This window comes from Cyprinus carpio, chromosome A17 (assembly GCF_018340385.1).
Source record: "Cyprinus carpio isolate SPL01 chromosome A17, ASM1834038v1, whole genome shotgun sequence".
NCBI classification, from domain to species: Eukaryota; Metazoa; Chordata; class Actinopteri; order Cypriniformes; family Cyprinidae; genus Cyprinus; species Cyprinus carpio.
In genome coordinates this window covers 3,730,367-3,751,782 of record NC_056588.1, presented here as the reverse complement: position 1 = coordinate 3,751,782, position 21,416 = coordinate 3,730,367, and the positions used below count along the sequence as shown (strand labels likewise).

The following is a 21,416-nucleotide window of genomic DNA, read 5'->3' as shown; positions in this document are numbered from 1 at the left end:
TTACAACTATTAACAGATTTTATAGAAGACTTTGAGGTCCATGATTTTACTATGTTCTTTTCACAAACACATTTAAACGATGATAAATATTCATACAGTAAATGCTGACCCACAAAACATACAAACACATTAAAGACAAAATGCATTCGTGCATTAGGCTAACTGAAATCTATGGAACTGCTATACACTTAAACAGCAATTAACCCCTATTACGTGTTTAATTAAGAAGTGAGATGTGGTGATGACTGCCATTTCCACACGGCTGCTTTATGCCTGAAGTATCTGATAACAGGCTGTTTCATCTGATGAGACTGAAGGGGTTAAAATCTCATCGCACAAAGTGGCATTTTAGAGCAACATTCAAATGTTTGTTGAATAGCAAACAATCAGCCGCAAAAAACACACAGATGATTTCAGAAATGGGCTCTGCTGAACAATTTTCCCCGAGTGACAGCAAGAGAAGCGAGAACCATGCTGAGCTGCAGTCTGCCTGTGCACGAGTGTGTGTGTTTGTGCACCACTGTTTCTTTGTGTGTATTCCCACCTGCCTGGCAATCACACTTTTTAGAGACAGGTTGAACCTTGTATACTGAGATGGCAATTGCAAGCACAATACACACCATTATCCAATTAATACACACACTGGCTGCTGTAATTGTCCTTTCCTTTATGTGATCCGTGTGTTGAGAAGCTGGAATGGAAACAGATGTGATTATGACACTGCAATGAAGTGGCTATTTCAGCATGCGGCATCAATTAAGTTCTCAGGGTTTGGCCGCACGCATCCAGCCTGAGCTTCTCCCCCATGATTGGGCCTTTATTAACACATCTGTGTTCCTCCCCTGTCAGCACAGTGTTAATAGCAAAGAAAACGGAGGGCTAGACTCAGTGACAGAGGACATTTTAGCTTTAATGTGAAAATGGCTGAAAACAAATATTGAGGTTTTCTGCTGGGCCGACTGAGACAAAACCAGACCTCGTAGTGATTTTATGAGACATTAGAGGTCATAGAGTATGCAAAAGTGCTCTTTTTGTCACAAAACAGGGTGAAATGCCTGTCTTTATTTTTACAGGGGCACTTTTTACCATACAATTAGCTTCTGGTGGATAAAATCGCACCCAAACACAAGTTTGCATTTTTTATTTATTTTTTTTGTTTGAAAGAAATTACTTTTATTCAGCAAGGATGCTTTAGATCAATCAAAAGTGACAATAAACACATTTATAATGTTACAAAAGACAACTATATTAAACAAACGCTCTTCATAGAATGAAGAAAAAAAAAAAAGTATGATAAAAGTTTCGACAAAAAATATGAAGCACACAACTGTTTACAACATTTAGACATACTTTAAGGTCATAAAACATTTATGGCAAGAAACCCTTGGAAAGAACCCTAATGAACGACATCATAAATAGCAATTTACATATAAAAGTATATAGATACAGTAACAAAAACAGTCTGTTTAATTCAGAGAGTCATAGAGATGATGGAAAATGTCATTAAAAGTGCTACAAAAGTGTGGAATACAACCCATTTAATTCAATCAGGCCCCAAAAGTCCAGTTTCATGGACAGAGAGCAGAATCTCTCTACTGCCGGTGTTTATCCCTCTCTCCTTCAATTCAATTCAGTTCAGTTCAGATAGCTTTATTGGAATCTCTCTCTCCTTTTACTTCTCTGTCCTTACCACTCATCTGAATACAGATGATTTGACGGGCATCAGTGGAATCCAGATACAGCCATTGTTTTCTCTGAGTAACAAATGTCTCGGTGGGAGGTGAAGTCAATGCCCTTGGAGGGTCACGCGGCACAAAAACAGGAATTTATTGCCACTTTATTTTGTTCGGGAACAGTTTGCAATCATAAATTCTTCATAAGCAGTATACTTCAGAGAATGGTCTGTCTTCATAAATATATACGACAGGGGACATCAATTTCATTTAATTCACAATTTGTGTCAGCACAGCAGATGCCAATGGCTGACTTGATAGGCTTGTTTAATATGCAATTGAGACGGCATAATGCGCGGTGCAGGGAGCAGCGGCGCTCAGATTGAACTCTCCGCACTGCTGACGCTTTATTCCTGTCGTACGCACCCTAACGAGACGCCACTCATCGCGCACGTTCACGCCAGTCAGAAAGTTTGCCGCGGCCAAGTGCCGGTGAATATTCCTTTTCTGGATAATTCTAATTAACGCTTGATTGCGACAGGGAGGGAAGATGTGAGTTGTTTGACACTTCGAAACTCTCCAAAAAAATTAGTGTTTCAGATCAAAGGCTGTTATGCTAATCTTGAGGAGCATTGCAGATGCATATCCATGTGGGTGTATGTGTTTACTCTTTATTAGTGAAGATAAATTATTTAGCATCATACCACTGACAAGAGCTGTGAAATTTTACCTTTATAGAAATAGTAAAACTTATGATCGTCTAGCTGAAAAATGCTGCTAATAGTAGATTCTGATGAAGAAGCTGGTCATTTATGATCATTAGATGGTCTAAGCTAGTTAAGAAGGTTAGTCAGCTTTTTAGCACTCAGACAGATATGTTCTATGCATATTTTTTTATAGAGCACTGAATAAAAAATTTCATTCATCACATTAAAAAAATGTAGGGTAATGATTCACATCTATATTTTTTAACTTGAGCCAATCAAAAATAAATTACTTGCCCTAAATTAAGATGCCAAAAGGAAAGTTTGGTAACACTTTATTTTAAGGTGTCCTTGTTACACATTACATGTAATTACTATTATAATAACAATTAATTATGCAAAATTGCATGCAAGTAACACTAAGCAAAAACCCTAATCCTAACCCTTACCATATAGTAAGTACATGTAGTTAATTAATATTACTCAGTACTTAAATGTATAATTACACTATAACAAGGACACCTTAAAATAAAGTGGAAACTAAAGTTTTTTAGGAGCCAGTATCTGAAAGGGCATCAAGATATCTCTAATATTTCTTGAGTTACAGGCATGGAAACTTTGGATAAAAACTTGCAAAGTGCTCTTTCCCTATTTTTGAATGGTCACCATCGGCACATAATGCAACAAAGATTGCATAAGTCAACAGATTTACCAATCTCGGTGAAAAAATAACATTATGATGCTGTCATCTTCCTGAAGTCATTTTTACCCCCTGTAATTTGGGTTTGAATCTCAGATGAAAATGGCCTTTTTGACCCCCCTCTATAAAATAGTTGATTACTCAGTAAATATTCATCCATGACATTTAATAGTTTGACTTTTATCACTATACATGTTTATCTTTCTTCAGAAAAATATTAACAATATCAAAAAAATTGAGCCGGAAAGGTTTTTGAAATTTGGTTGATTTGACATGGAATGACCCAAATGTAATTTCTCCTCGCTGAATATAATAATTTATTTTTTAAGACATTTCTTACAAAATCTTTCTGATCCCCAATCTCTTCAACAGAAACATTATTGGAGAAAATCCTATTTCAGTCTTTCTACTTCAAAATGTTACATTCAATTCAGTTCAATGTGTTGCTTAAAGTTTCTTTATAATAGTTTAAATTTACTAACAATTTTTTTGTGAAAATTGTTTTTATATAATCTTTTCCCCAGAGTATGCATGAAAGCCACTTTGGATTAACATGCTGAATGAATTGCATTTTATCCAGTAAGGAAGTAGTTTATACAAGTAAATGGCTTAAAATAGAAGAAAGGCTAAAGTAACTAAGCAGAAACATTGCAGAGAGAAAGTCTGATGGTAGTTCAAAAGAGCACTAAAAAGCCTTAGTAAAACAGGGTAACTTTGACATATATCAATTTGAAGCTAAGGAAGCTTTCAAACAAAAGTGTTGTAAGATGTATTTACGCTGCATTTTAATTCTCACAATGTTCTCCCAACTTTTTCTTGCTTTCTCAGCGTCTCTTTCTCCTCCAAATCTTCGCTTCCTCTCATCTCGGCGGGGTGCTCTGGATCAAGGAGAGATCAGTCTCAAGGTGTGACACTCACCTGTGTTTGAGGAAGCACTTTCTTTCCACAAAGGGACCCCTGACTGATGTGATGCTCTGTGTTTTTAATAGCGATTTCCCAAACAAGACTCTAAAGTTTCGTAACTCCTTTGTTGCATTCAAAAAAACATGTCATGTTCATAGAGTAGGCTGAACAGAGAGAGACCAACCTCGAGTTGATCCCATTTGCTCCTGAGGGCCGTCAGCCGCTGGTCAAAGTCAGCAGGAAGTTCAGTGCCGCTCCTCTTCAGAGATTCAGACCAACCCAGAAGCTGCGTCTTCTTAGGAAGCCACATGGACATCTCAACACTGTTCCCCTGCAGAAACACATCAGCAGTCAGAGGGTGAGAAAAGCACAAGTAGCATTGTAAGAATGGGCTTCTGCTGTTTTATTACAGCTTATTTAAGTACAACTAAATCACTTTTAGAAAAGTCCTGCATATTTTGTATATAAGGTTGCCTTTATTTGGTCAAAAATACAATAAAATAAGTGATATTATGAAATATGACCATTTAAAATAACTCCTTTCTGTTTTCATTTATCTTAAAAATGAAATGTATTCCTGTGATGCAAAGCTGAATTTTCAGCATCATTACCCCAGTCTTCAGAGACACATGATCCTTAAGAAATCATTCTAATTTCACAAACATTTATTTAGAAACATTTCTTATCAGTGGTCATGTATGATAACAATTATCAGCCCTTCAGCTCATGTCTAATGGGATAACTGACTGTATTAGGTCTCTCCACGCTTTGCACACTAGTTGAGCAGAATTGTGACATTTCTGTTTGAATGCTGGACTAACATACAGTAAAAGATGAAAGTGATGCTATTCGACACCTTTTTCAGTTAATTTCTCTCTTCCTCCCTCCCTGAGCCCTCCAACCCCCCCCCACCCATTTCATTTTCTGCATCAATAGCTGCTTGATTCTAGTTTTCGGTTGTCATTTATCATTATGGCGGATGCACATTTAAATATTTAAATGTGCTGTTTTTCCCCCCATTCCTTGCTGTCATCTGGCCAGCGTTCATTTTTCACTGTCGTTTGTTTTGATGGAGAACGTATCACACATCCTTTTAAATCATTCATCCCTTTCAGTTTTTAATAGTGGCCGCCAAACTAAAGACGCTCCTCTTTAAAGTAAAGGGGATTACACAATTTGTTTGTTGACAGCAAATATTGATTTTAAGTCCTCTCATTGGTTTAAAAAAATGGCAGGTTATTGATGGAGAACGCAGACGGAGGGAAAGATAGCCTGAGTAATTAGAATGCCGGAGTGATGAGAAGCTGAAGCATCATGCTAACCTTAGCTACGTGCATGGCTGACTTTTGGCCCTTGAGTCACTTTCACCGTTGCAACCTAAATAGGGTGATTTGCATACTTAACCCAAGAAGCTTGGGCTTGAAAACTTTATAGTCAACTGTGTAATTGACGGTGAAGAAAAACATATTCCAGGGCCAAAGGATGCCACTGAGGTGGAGGTGTGAGAGAAATACATGATTCCGGCATTGCTCTGTTAATTCTGGTGAGCACAAAAACTGATGAAAGTTTGTTTTTAAAAGCAGGTTATCAGTGCACAACAGGACACATTCGTACACAACTTATAAACTTCATTAAAGTAATTATAAATTTTAAATTTTATATATTTTATGAAAATGAGCAAATCATACCAAAAACAAGCCATCCACTTCAATGTCTATCAACAAAATATTATTTGATATATATATATATATATATAATATATATATATATATATATATATTACTATAGTAAAACGGAACGGACTAATATTATGTTAATGACATGTGAACATGACTTACTGACTAAATTTAAGTCATTGTTTTTGTTTTGTTTTGTTCATAGTGTTTGTATTTTGACAAAAATATTTCTCAAATTTACTACAATAACTATTTTTTTTCCTAAAGAAAATTCTCAAACCATACCAAACACACAATCCACTTTAAGGTTTATAAACATTATGGTAACTACATAGTTTGTCCATATTTTTGACAATAAATGTATATATTATACACACACACACACACACACACACATAAACACACACACACACACACACACACACACACACACACACACACACACACACACACACACACACACACAAACACACATATACAAGTGCATGCATCTCAATAAATTAGAATGTCTTGGAAAAGTTCATTTATTTCAGTTATTCAACTCAAATTGTGAAACAGACAGAAGTAGTTTAAGTCTTTGGTTCTTTTAATTGTGATGATTTTGGCTAACATTTAACAAAACCCACCAATTCATTATCTCAACAAATTAGAATACTTCATAAGACCAATAAAAAAAAAAATTTTTAGTAAATTGTTGGCCTTCTGGAAAGTATGTTCATTTACTGTACATGTACTCTATACTTGGTAGGGGCTCCTTTTGCTTTAATTACTGCCTCAATTCGGCGTATTCAGTTTGATGATCAGTTAGTGGCACTGCTGAGGTGGTATGGAAGCCCAGGTTTCTTTGACAGTGGCCTTCAGCTCATCTGCATTTTTTGGTCTCTTGATTCTCATTTTCCTCTTGACAATACTCCATAGATTCTCTCTGGGGTTCAGGTCTGGTGAGTTTGCTGGCCAGTCAAGCACACCAACACCATGGTCATTTAACCAACTTTTGGTGCTTTTGTCAGTGTGGGCAGGTGCCAAATCCTGCTGGAAAATGAAATCAGCATCTTCAAAAAGCTGGTCAGCAGAAGGAAACATGAAGTGCTCCAAGATTTCTTGGTAAACGGGTGCAGTGACTTTAGTTTTCAAAAAAACACAATGGACCAACACCAGCAGATGACATTGCACCCCAAATCATCACAGACTGTGGAAACTTAACACTGGACTTCAAGCAACTTGGGCTATGAGCTTCTCCACCCTTCCTCCAGACTCTAGGACCTTGTTTCCAAATGAAATACAAAACTTGCTCTCATCTGAAAAGCCCAGGTAAGACGCCTCTGACGTTGTCTGTGGTTCAGGAGTGGCTTAACAAGAGGAATACGAAAACTGTAGCCAAATTCCTTGACACGTCTGTGTGTGGTGGCTCTTGATGCCTTGACCCCAGCCTCAGTCCATTCCTTGTGAAGTTCACTCAAATTCTTGAATCTATTTGCTTGACAATCCTCATAAGGCTGCGGTTACTCTCGGTTGGTTGTGTATCTTTTTCTTCCACACTTTTTCCTTCCACTCAACTTTCTGTTAACATGCTTGGATAAAGCACTCTGTGAACAGCCAGCTTCTTTGGCAATAAATGTTTGTGGCTTAACCTCCTTGTGAAGCTTCCCAATAAATAACCAAAACACAACTTTCATCTCAACATTCCTCCAAAAAATTATTCATCCTAATAAAACAAACCAAAAGAGTATATATATATATGTATATATATATATATATGAGTATATATATATATGTATATATATATATATATATATATATATACACACATATAGTTATATATATATATTATATATATATTATATATATATATATCACTCCATTATATATATTACTCACAACATCATACAGATTATAGAATTCACAGTAAACCTGGCTTAATTTGTGTAAATATGACTGATTAAATTAAAAGCTCAGTGTTAATTTTTTACAGTTTTTTAAAAAAAAATATATTTAAGTCATAGTTTTTATCTTTTGGCAAAATATCTTTACAATTGCATCAGTATTTTGTATTCATTCATTTTTAACAATTTTACTCCTAATAAAAAGGGCATCTAATTTTTGTTTACAATAAAATAACAAAAAGTGCCAAAAAGTACAAATATACACCAAATATTCAACTTTTTTCTAAAAGAATTAAAACATGTCTCAACATTAAACAAAAATGTGTGAAAAAAAGTCCTGAAAGCATTTCATCATCCACCACATAAAAATCCGTCTGATTATTTAAAAGAAGAAAAAAAAGCACATCTCTCCTCAACAAGTTGTAGAATTATTAGATGAACAGTTTAGGATGAGTTATGAGCAGAATTTGAATACTTACGGTTAGGGGTTTGTTCACATCACTAGTCTTAAGCAACATGTCAAGACACCCCTCGAGCTCAAACGATGAAAACAGGCAGCTTTACTAACAGTAAGGCACTGTTAATAACGGCAATAGTGTGAGCAAAGATGGCGGCAAAATAGATGAAATATCAACAAGCCCTTGTAGGTTTAATTTATCTCACATATTAATGAACGTGAGTCTGGAAATGTCAGCAAAAACGCAGCCACACATGAACACACTTAATGCAGTGTCACAGATTCATCTTATCCATTAAATTAAAAGTTTGTAACTTGTTGAGACAACAGAAGTAAGACTCCATGAACAGAGGCAGAGACGGGGCATTTTCAAATCATTTTATGCTAACGTTCACACATCAGAAGCCAGGCTCCGGCAAAATGAGAATTCACAGGACACCCTCGGCCTCCCGACGGGCCATCATCTCGATGACGGATTCTGCACTGTCCCTAAATCAAAAAGGAAGTAATAGCATCTTTCTTTTGCTCTGAAATTAATCTGCGAAGGGCAAAAAAAAAAAAAAAAGTCAATTTTGGGCTTCTGCGATTATCCGCCGTAGCTGCCGTATTAGATGTTTAGCACGAAGGAAAGAAATCCATTTGAGAAAAACTGAATATGCATCAGCCACATGAAAACCTACACTGGGAGCTGATGAGTTACAAATTGACTCAGAGGTACAAAATATGGAATTTGATATGCTTTCGTGATACAGAGCTGAATGAAGCTGGGAAAACTGATAATTACTTAATCAGTTTGAGGCCTTTTCATATCTTGCCAGCATCCTTGATGTCTGTAATTCGCTCTAGACGGCTGCTCGGGGAGGGAGGCGCAGAGGAAGCAGTGGATAGGGGAGGAAGACCGCGCAGAAGAGGCCCATTGATGGAAACCCAGTGCAGCTGAGGAGCGCCAGCCAAGCTCTCAAAGACGTGTGAGCGCCGGGCTTGAAAGACCAGGAAGTAAAAAGCTACATATTTACTTTAAAAGGAAGAGAAAACGCGCAGCCTCCATTTGGATGTGATTCCTTACTGTTTATGCAAAATAGACGCTGCTTTTCCTCCTTCGTGAAAAATCACTTTGCGCCGAAAAAAAGTGGGGGGGGGGGGGATCTGTTCAAAACCATCCGGGAACAAAAGTCCTTGAAACACTGTTAATTGTCACCATGGTGACTAGAAGAATAAGCCATTTTACAGCTGGTATAGAAGGCTTGTATTGAGTCAAGCACTTTTATTTTTTTCTGCCCGGCTCTCTTCTCTCTGGTTAAGAACAAGGTGGGCAGTCACGATGGGGTCAGCGAGGGACCCAGGAGAGTTTCCACCAGCCTTTCCAGACCTCAGCTGGCAGGAGGTTCCTTCACCAAATGCACTTCACATTGTCAAAATGCATTGAGTGGCAACAAATTGCACAGACAATGCCATCGTTCACGATGACAAGAAAAGGTTGAGCAACAGAAAAAAAAAATGTTAGTTACGATACCGCATAGATGTCGACCCATGGGACTCTCTTTCACACCAACATAATAGCATGCAATCTGCAAAACAATATGGAGCATAAAATAGCTTAGAATATTCGTTCTCTCCTCCCTCCGAGCTAAAGAAGATGCATTACGCAAGTTTCTAAAGTGGTAATGAGGGATTCAAAAGATCCATTGAAAAAAGAAAAGCCTGGTCAGTCCAACTGATGTGTACAAATGCTAAGACAGAACAGCCAGGCCTTTAGCCCTGGAGATTTACAGAAAGAGCTCTGAACAAGCCTGTATGGACTCTCCTTATGGCTCTCTAATTGTGTGAGTATGTTTTGTTTGGATGAATCTCATAAAGAAAATTCCAGGTCATATTTCAGGTTCACATTTCAGCCTACACATATATATATATATATATTACATAATATATAATAGGAGTATTTAAAATAAATGTACACAATAAAAAAAACATTATATTATATAAAAAAAAAAATTATATAATAAAATAATTAATATATTATAAAATATAAAAAAAATTATACATGCTTAATATATATATATATATATATATATATATATATATATATATATATAGTTTTTTATTGTGAAAAACACTCACTTAAAAATTGAATAAATATAAATACATTTTTGAAAAAACAAAACATATAACGTAATTAGGTTTTTCTGTAAATATATATTTTTTTGTCTATTATTAGTAATAGTGCACTATTGTTCATTTTTTCAATATGATAACGAAAATTTGAGTGGGGATTTGTGCTTAATTACTAATTAAAAAATTCATTCAATTAAAAAAAAATCAATTTAAATCTTACATTGAATAAAATTGCTTCATTTCTTTGATTTATGTAAAATATAATTTCTTTAAAATGTATTTTCTATTTGGTTTTAGGGAGAAACATGCCCTGGACATTTCTTTTTTCCGTTCACTTACTGATTCATAACGTCAAAGTGTTTTTCTACCTCCGAACTGCTTGGAGTTCATGGTCTAGATGTGTTGTTCTTTTTCAGCCTCCCCTTCTGTCCCCTCACAAGGATTGGTAGTGACCCCCATAGGAAGCCCATGCCTAATGCCATTGAACGGCGAACAAAGCCACTATTTATCCGGGGCCCGGGGTCTGGAGCTCAGCTGTGAGTTCGGGGAGGAGGGGTTCTCATGGAAAGATACTCACACCCCATCCCTCTCTACTCTGAGCGTGGCATTTTTCTTCTCTAGACAAACATAGGAAACAATGCAATCAGCCAAGAACTCTGGGCTTTAAGAGCCGAGAGAGGCCTAAGATCTGTTCAGCTCTGCTCAGCCTGGCTGTAATCTAAAGTGATGGTGCCAGAATTCATAGAGCTACTGTGCTCACAGCACAGGAAACTTACTGCTCAGAGAGCTCCAGGGACTTAAAGGGCAAGATCACCCAAAAATCAAAGGCTTGTCATCATTTATTCACACTCAAACTCTTTGGAAAAGGAGACATTTTGCAGAATGTCCAAGCCACTGTTTTGCATGCAATGAAAGTGGAAGATTTTGACTGCCAAGATGACAAAACGACAGAATAATCACCATAAAAATCCGCTTGACTCTGTTTACTTTATATTCTTCAGCTTATGAAACCAAATGAAAGTTTTATGTTAGAAACAGACTGTAATTTGAGTCATCACTGACTGATAATCTTCCCTTTTTAGGATTTTTATGATGCTTTGGAATTTATTGAAATTACTGTTCACTTTTAATGTACGGAAAGCTGTGTGTACAGAAAGAACACTCATAAATTATGCAAAACATCTCCTTTAATGTTTCAAGTAGGGGAAAAAATCATATGGGTTTGGAAACAACACAAGAGTGAGTAATTTATGACTTTTGAACAATTCAACAATATTGATGGTGTGAGATCTGGATGGAGTGATGCTTCTCTTAAAGGGATACCAAAAACATTCAGTCATCATTTTCATACCTTTATGTACTTCTAACCCCATATGAATGTCCTTGTTTTGAGGAAAAGTTAATATTATTAACTGTTTCTGTCCATTACATGAATGTAAATAGACGCATCACCAGACATCATTGGTTTTCACTGCATGATTTATTTTTGTAAAACATATTTTTCAAAATGTTGTCTTTTGTGATCAGCGGAAGAAATTCAGTCACACAGTTAAGTGAATAAATTATCTATTGATAATGAATAATGATTACATTTTGAGTGGACTAACCCTTTAAATTAACTTTATCTAAGATGTTTTTAAAAAAAAAAACTCCCTTAAGTCTCAGTGTGCTAATGTCAATGCTGCCTAGAAGAAACAATTTAGATATTATTTCTCATTTATGATTTTTCTTTCCTCCAGGTGAGTTTACATTTTTGGACAATTTAGTGACTTTAACCAAATACAAACAGAAGTTAGTTAGAAAAGTGTCAGAATTCCCAGTTACCTCTTACCCTGCTCCATCGGCAGAGCTTTTAAAAGTAAATAGGTGTGAACGTGACAGATATTCCAACTCTGCAAGTAATTTTCCATGTAAATTAATGGCAGTTCGGCTCAATGAGTATAAATTTGCAACCTTTGAAAAAGAGAGGGAAAATTAAAATGTACAATGTCATTTAAAATTGGCAGAACTGGCCGAGAAAATTACATTTGAGGAGTCGAATCGCTTGCTTTCTTCTAGCTTATTCCATTTGCATTAACCGAAAATCATATTACACAGGCCATGCACTGTTAATTGGGGCCTATATTGCATTATCCCCATATAAATCAAATGACAAATATTAAAATGAATAGCAAATTCACTAATAGCGAATCATAAAACAATCTTTTTTAAGTATCTCTCATTAATAATTTAATTCCAATTATATCTGTAGTGCAGAATGAGCCTTTTCATTCTGGATTTTTTTTTTTTTTTTTTTTTTGGCAGGACTGGCCGTCTGCTTTTGACTGATGTGATAATAATGGAGATATATTTGGATCAAAAGCCAGGGACTGAGAAAAAGTGAGTGAGTGAGTGAGAGTGAGAGAGAGAGACAGAGAGAGAGAGACAGAAAGAGAGAGAGAGAGAGAGAGAGAGCACGCTTTGGCTCAACAGCCCATGAAAAAGTAAATCATCTCCACAACAAATGCTGCAGTTCTCCACTGTGAGACAGAACAAGAAAATAAGAGCGACAAAAAGAGGTTGCTCTTTCAAATCTCTGGAAATGTTATTAAAAAAAACTCTGCTAAAATTATTGGGGGAAAATAAAGAAAAATTAGACAACTGTTGACTATTAAGATCTCGCCTAAATCTCTTGAAGAGAGGCATGAGATTACTGCTGTGTTATTCTAAGGAGCAAAATCTAAAAAGCAGAAAACTTCTAAAAAGTCCTTTTGCTCTCCATTTAATCTTCAGTCTAGGAAAAACAACTGAGAAGGTGCTCATTACTGAAAAAATGCCATAGACCAACACTGAAGGAGGGACCCAATTACATATAGCTAGCAGCAATACTGCAACACCCGGGCAATGATCCATGACAACCAAACATCTTCACAGCAAGAGTTGAATGGAAAAGCACTACTCACTATTCTCCAGAATATAAAACTCACATCACAAAATTCTCTCAAAAAATATATTTAGACACACAAAAAAAAAATTAATCAAAAATTTAAAAAATAAAAATCCAGAGTTTATTTAAGCCTATTGCTTTCTAAAAGAAACAACTGAGATGTTAAGATGATCTCAATCATGTCCCAATCATATATAGAGACCAAAATATCATAAAGATTTGAGCTACAGTAGTAGGCAACAACCAATTCCCTAGCAATGACCCACAACACCCAAACATCTTGTCAGTGAGTTTTGCATAGAAAAGCACCACTCACTATTCTTCAGACAGTGTAAGTATCATCTCAGATGTTTCTAGGGAGCAAAACAAACACAAAATGAGATAATAGCCGACATACAGTAAGCTTCTACAAAGTGAAAATCTTACTAGAGTTCAGAGCTCATTGCTTTCTATAAGAAACAACTGAGATATAAAGGTCTTATCTCATTAGTAAAAAAAGAGACTCAACCATATATAGACACTGGAATATCAGAGATTTGGTCCACCAAGAAACCCCAAACGTCCACCAAGAAACCCCAAACATAGCAACGCCCTGACAATGACCCACAACAACCAAATATCTTCACAGCAGCAAGTTTTGAATGGAAACTGCTTTCTAGGAGGAACACCCCATGTCCTGTATTACAGCTAGCCCAGGGCTGCAGTCGTGGGAGCGAGGAGTTAAAATCCGTGTGTCGGGCAGCAGCACTGGCAGGGTCCCATCCTAAGCAGGAAGAAGGGTTTCAATTGAGCCGAATGAAAGAAGCAGTTGGAGAATAGCGGCAATCGTTTAATGCAGATGACCTCTGACAGACCCGCCGCGCCTGAGTCCGAGTGGGAATTTGCATGGGGTCTGGCAGAGGAGGAACAATGTAGCCTAAATGCTAGACAGTCTTTATTCTAATGAAGTGGGTGTCAAGGTCAATGTAAAAGCCTAATGCTGAATGGTACAGCGCAGAACGCACACACTATAGTCCTCTCGCTTTAATTGTGCAGAGTTGGATGCTCAGTACTCAGGGAAGTCCAGGGTGGGTTTAGCAGGGTGGGTTCTGGGAAGGGCTGGGGGAGGGGATCTGGGAAAATACAAGGTATTAAAACACCATCACATGTGTACAAATGTGTGAATGAACAAATTCAAATTGTTCTAAAGAGCTGCTGCAGGAATCTATTCATATACAGGAAGTGATGAAGTAGAACATGTAGAACAGACCACAATAACTTACATTCATTGTCTGATACAGCCTAAGAATTACATTTAGTTTCAAATTTTGCTGTCATTAATATAATATAATATAATATAATATAATATAATATAATATAATATAATATAATATAATATATAAGAAATGTGGCATATATATTTTTATACAATATAAATCATATATATACGTGGGGAGGCATGCAGCAGATAGTGCAGAACATGAGGGCCAGATCAGGAGCTGTAATGATGGACGGAGTACACTCGTTTAATGCCCCATCTCTCCATTCCTTAGGGGACCGTACAACTGTTTCTCAAGACTTTCTCCAAACAGCAGGTGAGGCAGGAATCCCCTTAGGCTTTCCACAATGCTGAAGCCAGAGAACATCACACACACACAAGTCAAGACAGATTTTCTCTGAGCTTCACCACTGCAGATCACTAAGGCTCCAAGACTCCTTCCTGACCCCTTTTGAGGTTGGTCTTGTACTCTCAATCTCGGGTCATCTGCCAGAGGTCAAGCGTTGGAGGATTTGTTCCTGATATCACATGTATGTCTATTTGTTGTGTGTGTGTTTATGTGCACTATGTAACAATTAAGACCCACCAAGGACCAATGATGATAACTATAATGATAAAGATATCATCTTAAATATCATTCTTAATATAAAAGTGTAATCCACACCACAACTGTAACAATAACACAGAGGAACAACATCGTTGGAATTATTTATTAAAACTGATGAGCGATTAAACATTGACAGCCAATCAGAGTCTATCCTGCATTAAAGAGGATGGATTCTGATTGGCTGTCAATAGAATAGATGTCAAAAATGCACTGCAAGCTTATAACAAACAGAACATTATTGTGCGGTTGGTGTGGATGCTAATATAGTCATTGTTATTGTTATCTTTACAGTTATCATTCTTGGTTAGAATGCTTGCTTATCTGCAATATGTTGTTAAAATGTTACCTGCCAAATGTTAGACTGATATTCAACAGATGTTTTTTTCAACTACTAAGACATAAATTGTATATTAATCTGCTCTTTTTACAACATTTCCAGATGTTTGTACACAAATAACATGTCTAAAATAGAATAGTATTCTTTATAGATGGATCCTGAGATGTACAGACAGTACCATTAAAACATTTGGGGTCGGTAAGCTATTTTTAAAAGAAGTATCTTATGCTCACAAGGTTGCATTTATTTGTTCAAAAATTAAACAGTATTATTATGAAATATTATTAATATCATAATTATTATTAATATTATAAATATTATTGATTATATATATATATATATAATTGATTCTTGTGATGTAAAGCTGAATTTTCAGCATCATTACTGCAGTCTTTAGTGTCACATGATCCTTCAGAAATCATTCTAATATGCTGATCTGATGCTTAAGAAACATTTCTTATGTTGAATACCGTTGTGCTGCTTCATATTTTTGTGGAAACCACCATTTTCTTTCAGGATTCTTTGATTAATAGAAAGTTGACAGCATTTAGCTGAAACAAATCTTTTGTAACATTATAAATGCATTTACTGTCCCTTTTGATCAATTTATGAATCCTTGCTGAATACATGTATTATTTCTTAGTATTAATTTAAGTATTAATTTAAAGAAATCATACTGACCCCAAACTTTTCATATATATTCCACACTGACACTGATTGATTGTCAGAAATTGTGTGAATCCAGCCAGTCAGATTGGAGGTTAAAGGCAGAAGGCTCTTGCTGTTTTGTCTTTAGGAGTGCAGAAGATGAACACAACAAATGTATAAAACCCTCTGAGCATGTGCAATCTACGCGCTTGTGTCTTATATTTGTGTAAGACTGTGTGACAGTCTGCTTGAGCATATTTATGCGTGTTTATGTGCGCGTCCCTCTCCCCGAGAGCTCACTGAGGGAGAAAAACACACAAACCCAGCCAAGCAGCAGTAAGAGAAGAGCACATAAAGTGGAAACAGAGAGGGCCGTTTTCTTCTGAAGCGTTGTCCGTTGCTGTGGAGGTCCATCCAGCATCCTGGAGCGGCGCCAGTGAAACAACAGGGAAGAAAGACAACAACACCGCGCTCTGCCAGACGTCCAGTACGGAGAACAACTCCAGCATTACATCACTGCATTAAAATGCCATTATGCCTTCTATCCAAAGGGAACAGCCAAACGCACATAAAGACATACTTTAGTGTATTTTCAAACACTGCATCACTGCATACTCACGCTCGCTCCCTTGCCCCCTCTCATCTAATCTCCCATAGTCTTAATGCCTCGGGACTATTTGCCTACAATTAGAGCACCACCCCCGTCCTGCCCCTCTCTGCTTTCAACTCATATGAGTAAACTTTCCCAAAGCCCCACAGTGCGTTCTTCAAGGCAAAAATGCTAATACTGCTTTCCTACTGCCTAGCTACTGGAAAATGGTCTTCCAGAGAGCACAGATGAGTGTGAGTGTGTATCTGCATGTGTGTGTGCGCGTGTGTGTGTGACAGACATAAGGACATAAGCCACTGGCAGATTTCAGTGTGTTGCAGAAGAACTCCAGCCTGCAAACAGACACACATGAACACACAGACACATGCATACAAATACTGGAGAACTGGTTTGAAATGAACTTGAAAAGTCTCCCATCCACTTTAAAAAAGTACCATGGTATTACCATAGTTTTTGGACATGTTACCAAGGTAAGATAAAGTTTAGCTTTGCTTTTTATTTTTGTTACATATATCATAATGGTAACACCATGTTTTTACATATGTATCATGATAATGCATGTTTTGGGACAAATACCATGCTAATACCATGTTTCTGGACATCTTGCCAGGAACATAATAATACCATAGAATTTGTCCACAACCATGCATTAAAATGATATTACCATTACACATGTAAAAAAAAAAAAAAAAAAAAAAAAACATGGTATGCACTAGATCACTTTTTGTACTTGTAATGGTATGTAATGGTAATATATTGTGAGTTTTTTTTCCCTAACATATATCATGGTAGTTTGTAAATAGCAAGGTACATTCATAAAATAATAATTCAGTACCATTTACCATCTTATTACAATCACTATACCACAGTGGATTTCTGCAAGGGACATGCATTTTTATCAAACTATAACCTCTGACCTCAGATCTATGCATAACAACTAATATTTATGAATGTGCACTGCAATAATAATAATAAAGAATATTCTACAGTGAGCTCATTTCTCTTTTTCATATTGATTAAGTGAATTCACTGTATACAGACAATCAGAAGCAGAACTCATTATCTGAGCCGTATCATTTGAATCACATTGAGGGTGAGGACGAGAAAGAGACAGAAAACGAGGAGCTTGGCTTTGTTAATTAATCTCAGAACTAATTCCCAGCTGTGAATTTCACCCCGGCACACATGCTTGTAAATGATATGGCATATTTGTATTAGTGAATAATGCATGGGGTACAACAGGACTCCATCTGAACTGCTGACAACAAAATATTCATCTCCTCGCACCATCTCAAGGGTCTGATCCCTCTCTCTCCACAACAGCACAGCCCAAAACGAATGCGGCATTTATTTAGGGAAACACTAACAAATGTGGCTATTTTCTGAGGGAAATTGACAAAGCACAATTTGAATATATTTTGAACACAAGAACACTTCTCCTCATCTATATACAGGAAACAAACTCAAGCAGGACCGTGTTTGAGAGTGTTTGTGAGTAAATATGAGCGCATGAAAGTGTGCATGTTTAATTTTCATAAACTCCTCTGTTCTTAATGGGCTCTGGATGCTGTAGTGCCATCTAGTGGTGTGAGCATCTAAATGCATTGAGTTATTTGGGGATTTGGGGCTTGTGTTCAGCCCAGAGTTGATTTAAGAAGCCTATTCTCTATCAGAGCAGCACATCTTTGGGAATCATACATATATTTAACCAGCTGGTTGACTTCAAGCCTGCCAGTTTTCATACAAACGCTGGCAATAACATAGCTGTCTATCGGCTGCTCCAGCTCCTTATTTCACTTTTTTTGTGTTCATAAATTGCAAAAGATAGACAGGACAGACCTAAACAGATGCAGTTTACTGTCTGCATAAAATATATTGCCAAAATCAGACAGATCAGGTGAGGTTTATATACATAAAGCATGTTAAAGCAACACAATCTAACTAACTTCCTCTATATACAATAAAAAGCAGTTGTTATAAAGCAAAAAAAGTCTAAATGTTAACTATGTGGTGTGCGCACAAAAAAATAATGATGTTTTTGAGGCAGGCAGATAAAGCAGGTGTGTGTGTGTGTGGCCATGTTGAATGAGTGTGTATCAATGGGGTGTCCTGCATTAGTGCTGTAATTAGTCCGCGTCCTGCAGAAAGAGCCACGGTCCCCAGCCGATACCACTATAACAACTAACACACACGGAGACAACAAACCTGCTCACAAAACACCACACGCTCTCCCATAATTCCCTTCAAGCATGCCACATGAGGAAGCATCTGAGAAGAGAGACACTGTAGGGGGACAAAACTAGCCCACATCACATGGCAGCCAGTCACAAAACACAAAAAAGTTGAATATTCATGAATATGTAATCCATCTGAGAGGAGTTTAAAGACGCAAGCTGAGAACAATGCACAGAGATCTGCACTGAGCTCTTCCCTGACCTGAGTTAAAGAGACAGTTCACACAGAATTCTACATTTGTGTATTCACTGATGAGTTACTCAATATATATATTGTATTTTATTTTATTTTTTATCTAGCAGAATGTTCACACTTTCTTCCATATAAGCTGCAAAAAAGGCAATGTAGTAGAATAAATGCAGTCCATATGAGATGCTCTTTATTCCAAGAGTTTTGAAGCCATTTAATAGCTTTTAATTCACAAAAAAAAAAAAAAAAAGGCAATATTTCTCAAATCTAACTCACATTTCTACATATTACAATTCAGCATATCCTGACTGGTTGCAATAAACTGCTGTTTGCCATAATTGAAGACACTTGTGCTGATGGATTTTGATAAAAAAAAAAAGGAAAAGGAAAAAGGTATACACTACCATTCAAACATTTGGGGTCACCAATTTTTATTATTTATTTATTTTATTTTTTTGGTGAAATAACTTTTTTTTTAGCATTAATGCATAGATTGATCAAAAGATTGTTACAAAAAGATACATAAAGATACACTGTTATATTCCAAATACAGCCTGATATTTCTTTTTAATTTCTATTCATCAAAGAATTAATAACAATAATAATAATAATAATACTACAGCACTTTACAATATTACTGTTTTTTTTCTTCACAAAATTTACTGTATTTTGATCAAATAAATAAAGCCATGGTGAACTTCTTATAATTAGAATATAAAAAAATAAAAATAGTAAAAATATTGCAGAAACTTTTGAATGATAGTGTATATTACAAACCATTATTAATATACATTTAAATAAAAAAAAATTAAATACAAATTAAAATATGAATATTGAAATATATTTCAATAGTAAATTATGAAATAGAAGAAAATGGGAAACAAAAATCTTCCGTGTAAAAACAGACTAGGAAAGAGAAATGAGTGAAGATGTGGGTGCGAAAAATTCCAAGCCTTGTCCAGAGGAATAATTCATAGAATATTATTCATTAAATTGGGTGACCAGACTGCAACACAGCAGTGTCAAAAACTTGCTACAAAGCACTTGTGATATCAATGTCTTATTAAAAAATAACAAGTGTTACAATATTTACAAATAGATAAAAATAGAGCATAATGGAAAATGTACATCCCGGTCTGTCAAAGTGATGGATGATGATTATTTATTGCACAACCTCTGCTGCCCACCAGGCCACGTCTCCAACAACTCACCAGGTTTAAACACGGTGAAGCCTGCTTGAATTTGAGAGCAAGAGTTTAAGCCATTTCAGCCAAGATTTTTAAAAAATAAAAGATCACCGTCCGCTACATTAACTGGTATCTTTCACTCATTTCACATATCAGAGAAAAACACAAACAAATACAGTACAGCCTATATCTGAGGGGCCGAGAAATGTGAGACCTTGTAAAGGGTGAGAGCCACAGGACTGGCACATTATTTATTACACAACTCTGGTAAAGTCATGCTGGAGAAACCGGCTCCTTCAGACAGCTCGTGTAGTGTCTGTCCTCCTCTCTCATTCTCTTTTTGCCTGTCTGTCCCTGTCTATTTCGCCCTCACTCGCTGTCTCTCTCATGTGTCTCTTCAGCTGTTCTTACACCTCCTGTCATCCCTCCGTTTCTCCCTCTTTCTTTCTCCAGGTGTCTCTTCCTTCTCCTCTATCCCTCCTTTCAATTATTCATGGGGTGTGAGGACTGTATGGCTGTCTCTCCTGACAAACCACATTTCCCTTTTCACAGGCGTCTTGCAGCTCCGCAATTGCATCGTCATGTTGTGCATTAATCTGGTCAGAATGAGTCGCTCTAATAGATACGGAGGAGGGAGCGGCGGGCTTTGTTCTAGTCTAATGTTGATTGTCAGAGAGGGAGGGGTGGTCAGGCGGACTTTGGATTGTGACAGCCAGCACTGATCTCCCAACAGCTCTTTGACCAGGGGCAGAGCCTGATCTCAGAGGCTGCATCCAACAACTAGCAGGCTTGTTGCATCTCTCCCCTGTGGAATGTCTCTCGCTTTTTTAATGCTCGTTCGCATCATGAGCAGCCATCTGGTACATAGACACACGCACACATGGGGAGAGAGAGAGAGAGACAGAAAAAAAGAAAGAAAGAAAGAAAGAAAGAAAGGAGAAAGAAGAGGAAGAAAGGAATAAATATGAAAAGGAATAAATATGAAAAGGAATAAATATGAAGGAAGGAAAAATTATGTGAAGAGAGCAAGAAAAATAACGAGGAAGGAAAAGAAAAAAGAAGGAAATGGAAGAAATGTGAAAAAGAAAGAATAATGAAGTAAGGAAATAAAGGATGGATGGATGGAAGAAAATAAGGTATGTAGCTTGAAAAGAAAGAAGAGGAAGGAAGGAAGGAAGGAAGGAAGGAAGAGAAAATAGCAAAGATAACAAAAAGTAAAAGGAAGGAAGAGAAAATAGGGCAAAAAGAAAGAATAAAAGGGAGGAAGGAAGGAAGGATGTAATGATAGAAATGGAACACTGGATGAAAAAA

At 36.6% G+C, this 21,416-nt stretch overlaps 1 protein-coding gene across 1 annotated transcript in view; it reads right to left on the bottom strand.

The window, feature by feature from the left end:
- The window catches only part of LOC109107518 (A-kinase anchor protein 6-like), a 126,514-nt gene that overhangs the window by 20,076 nt on the left and 85,022 nt on the right, over positions 1 to 21,416 (bottom strand). Inside the window, exon 13 of the mRNA XM_042773378.1 lies at positions 4,165 to 4,311. Within this exon, the coding sequence (XP_042629312.1) occupies positions 4,165 to 4,311 (147 nt within the window). The remainder of the gene's footprint in view (positions 1 to 4,164; positions 4,312 to 21,416) is intronic.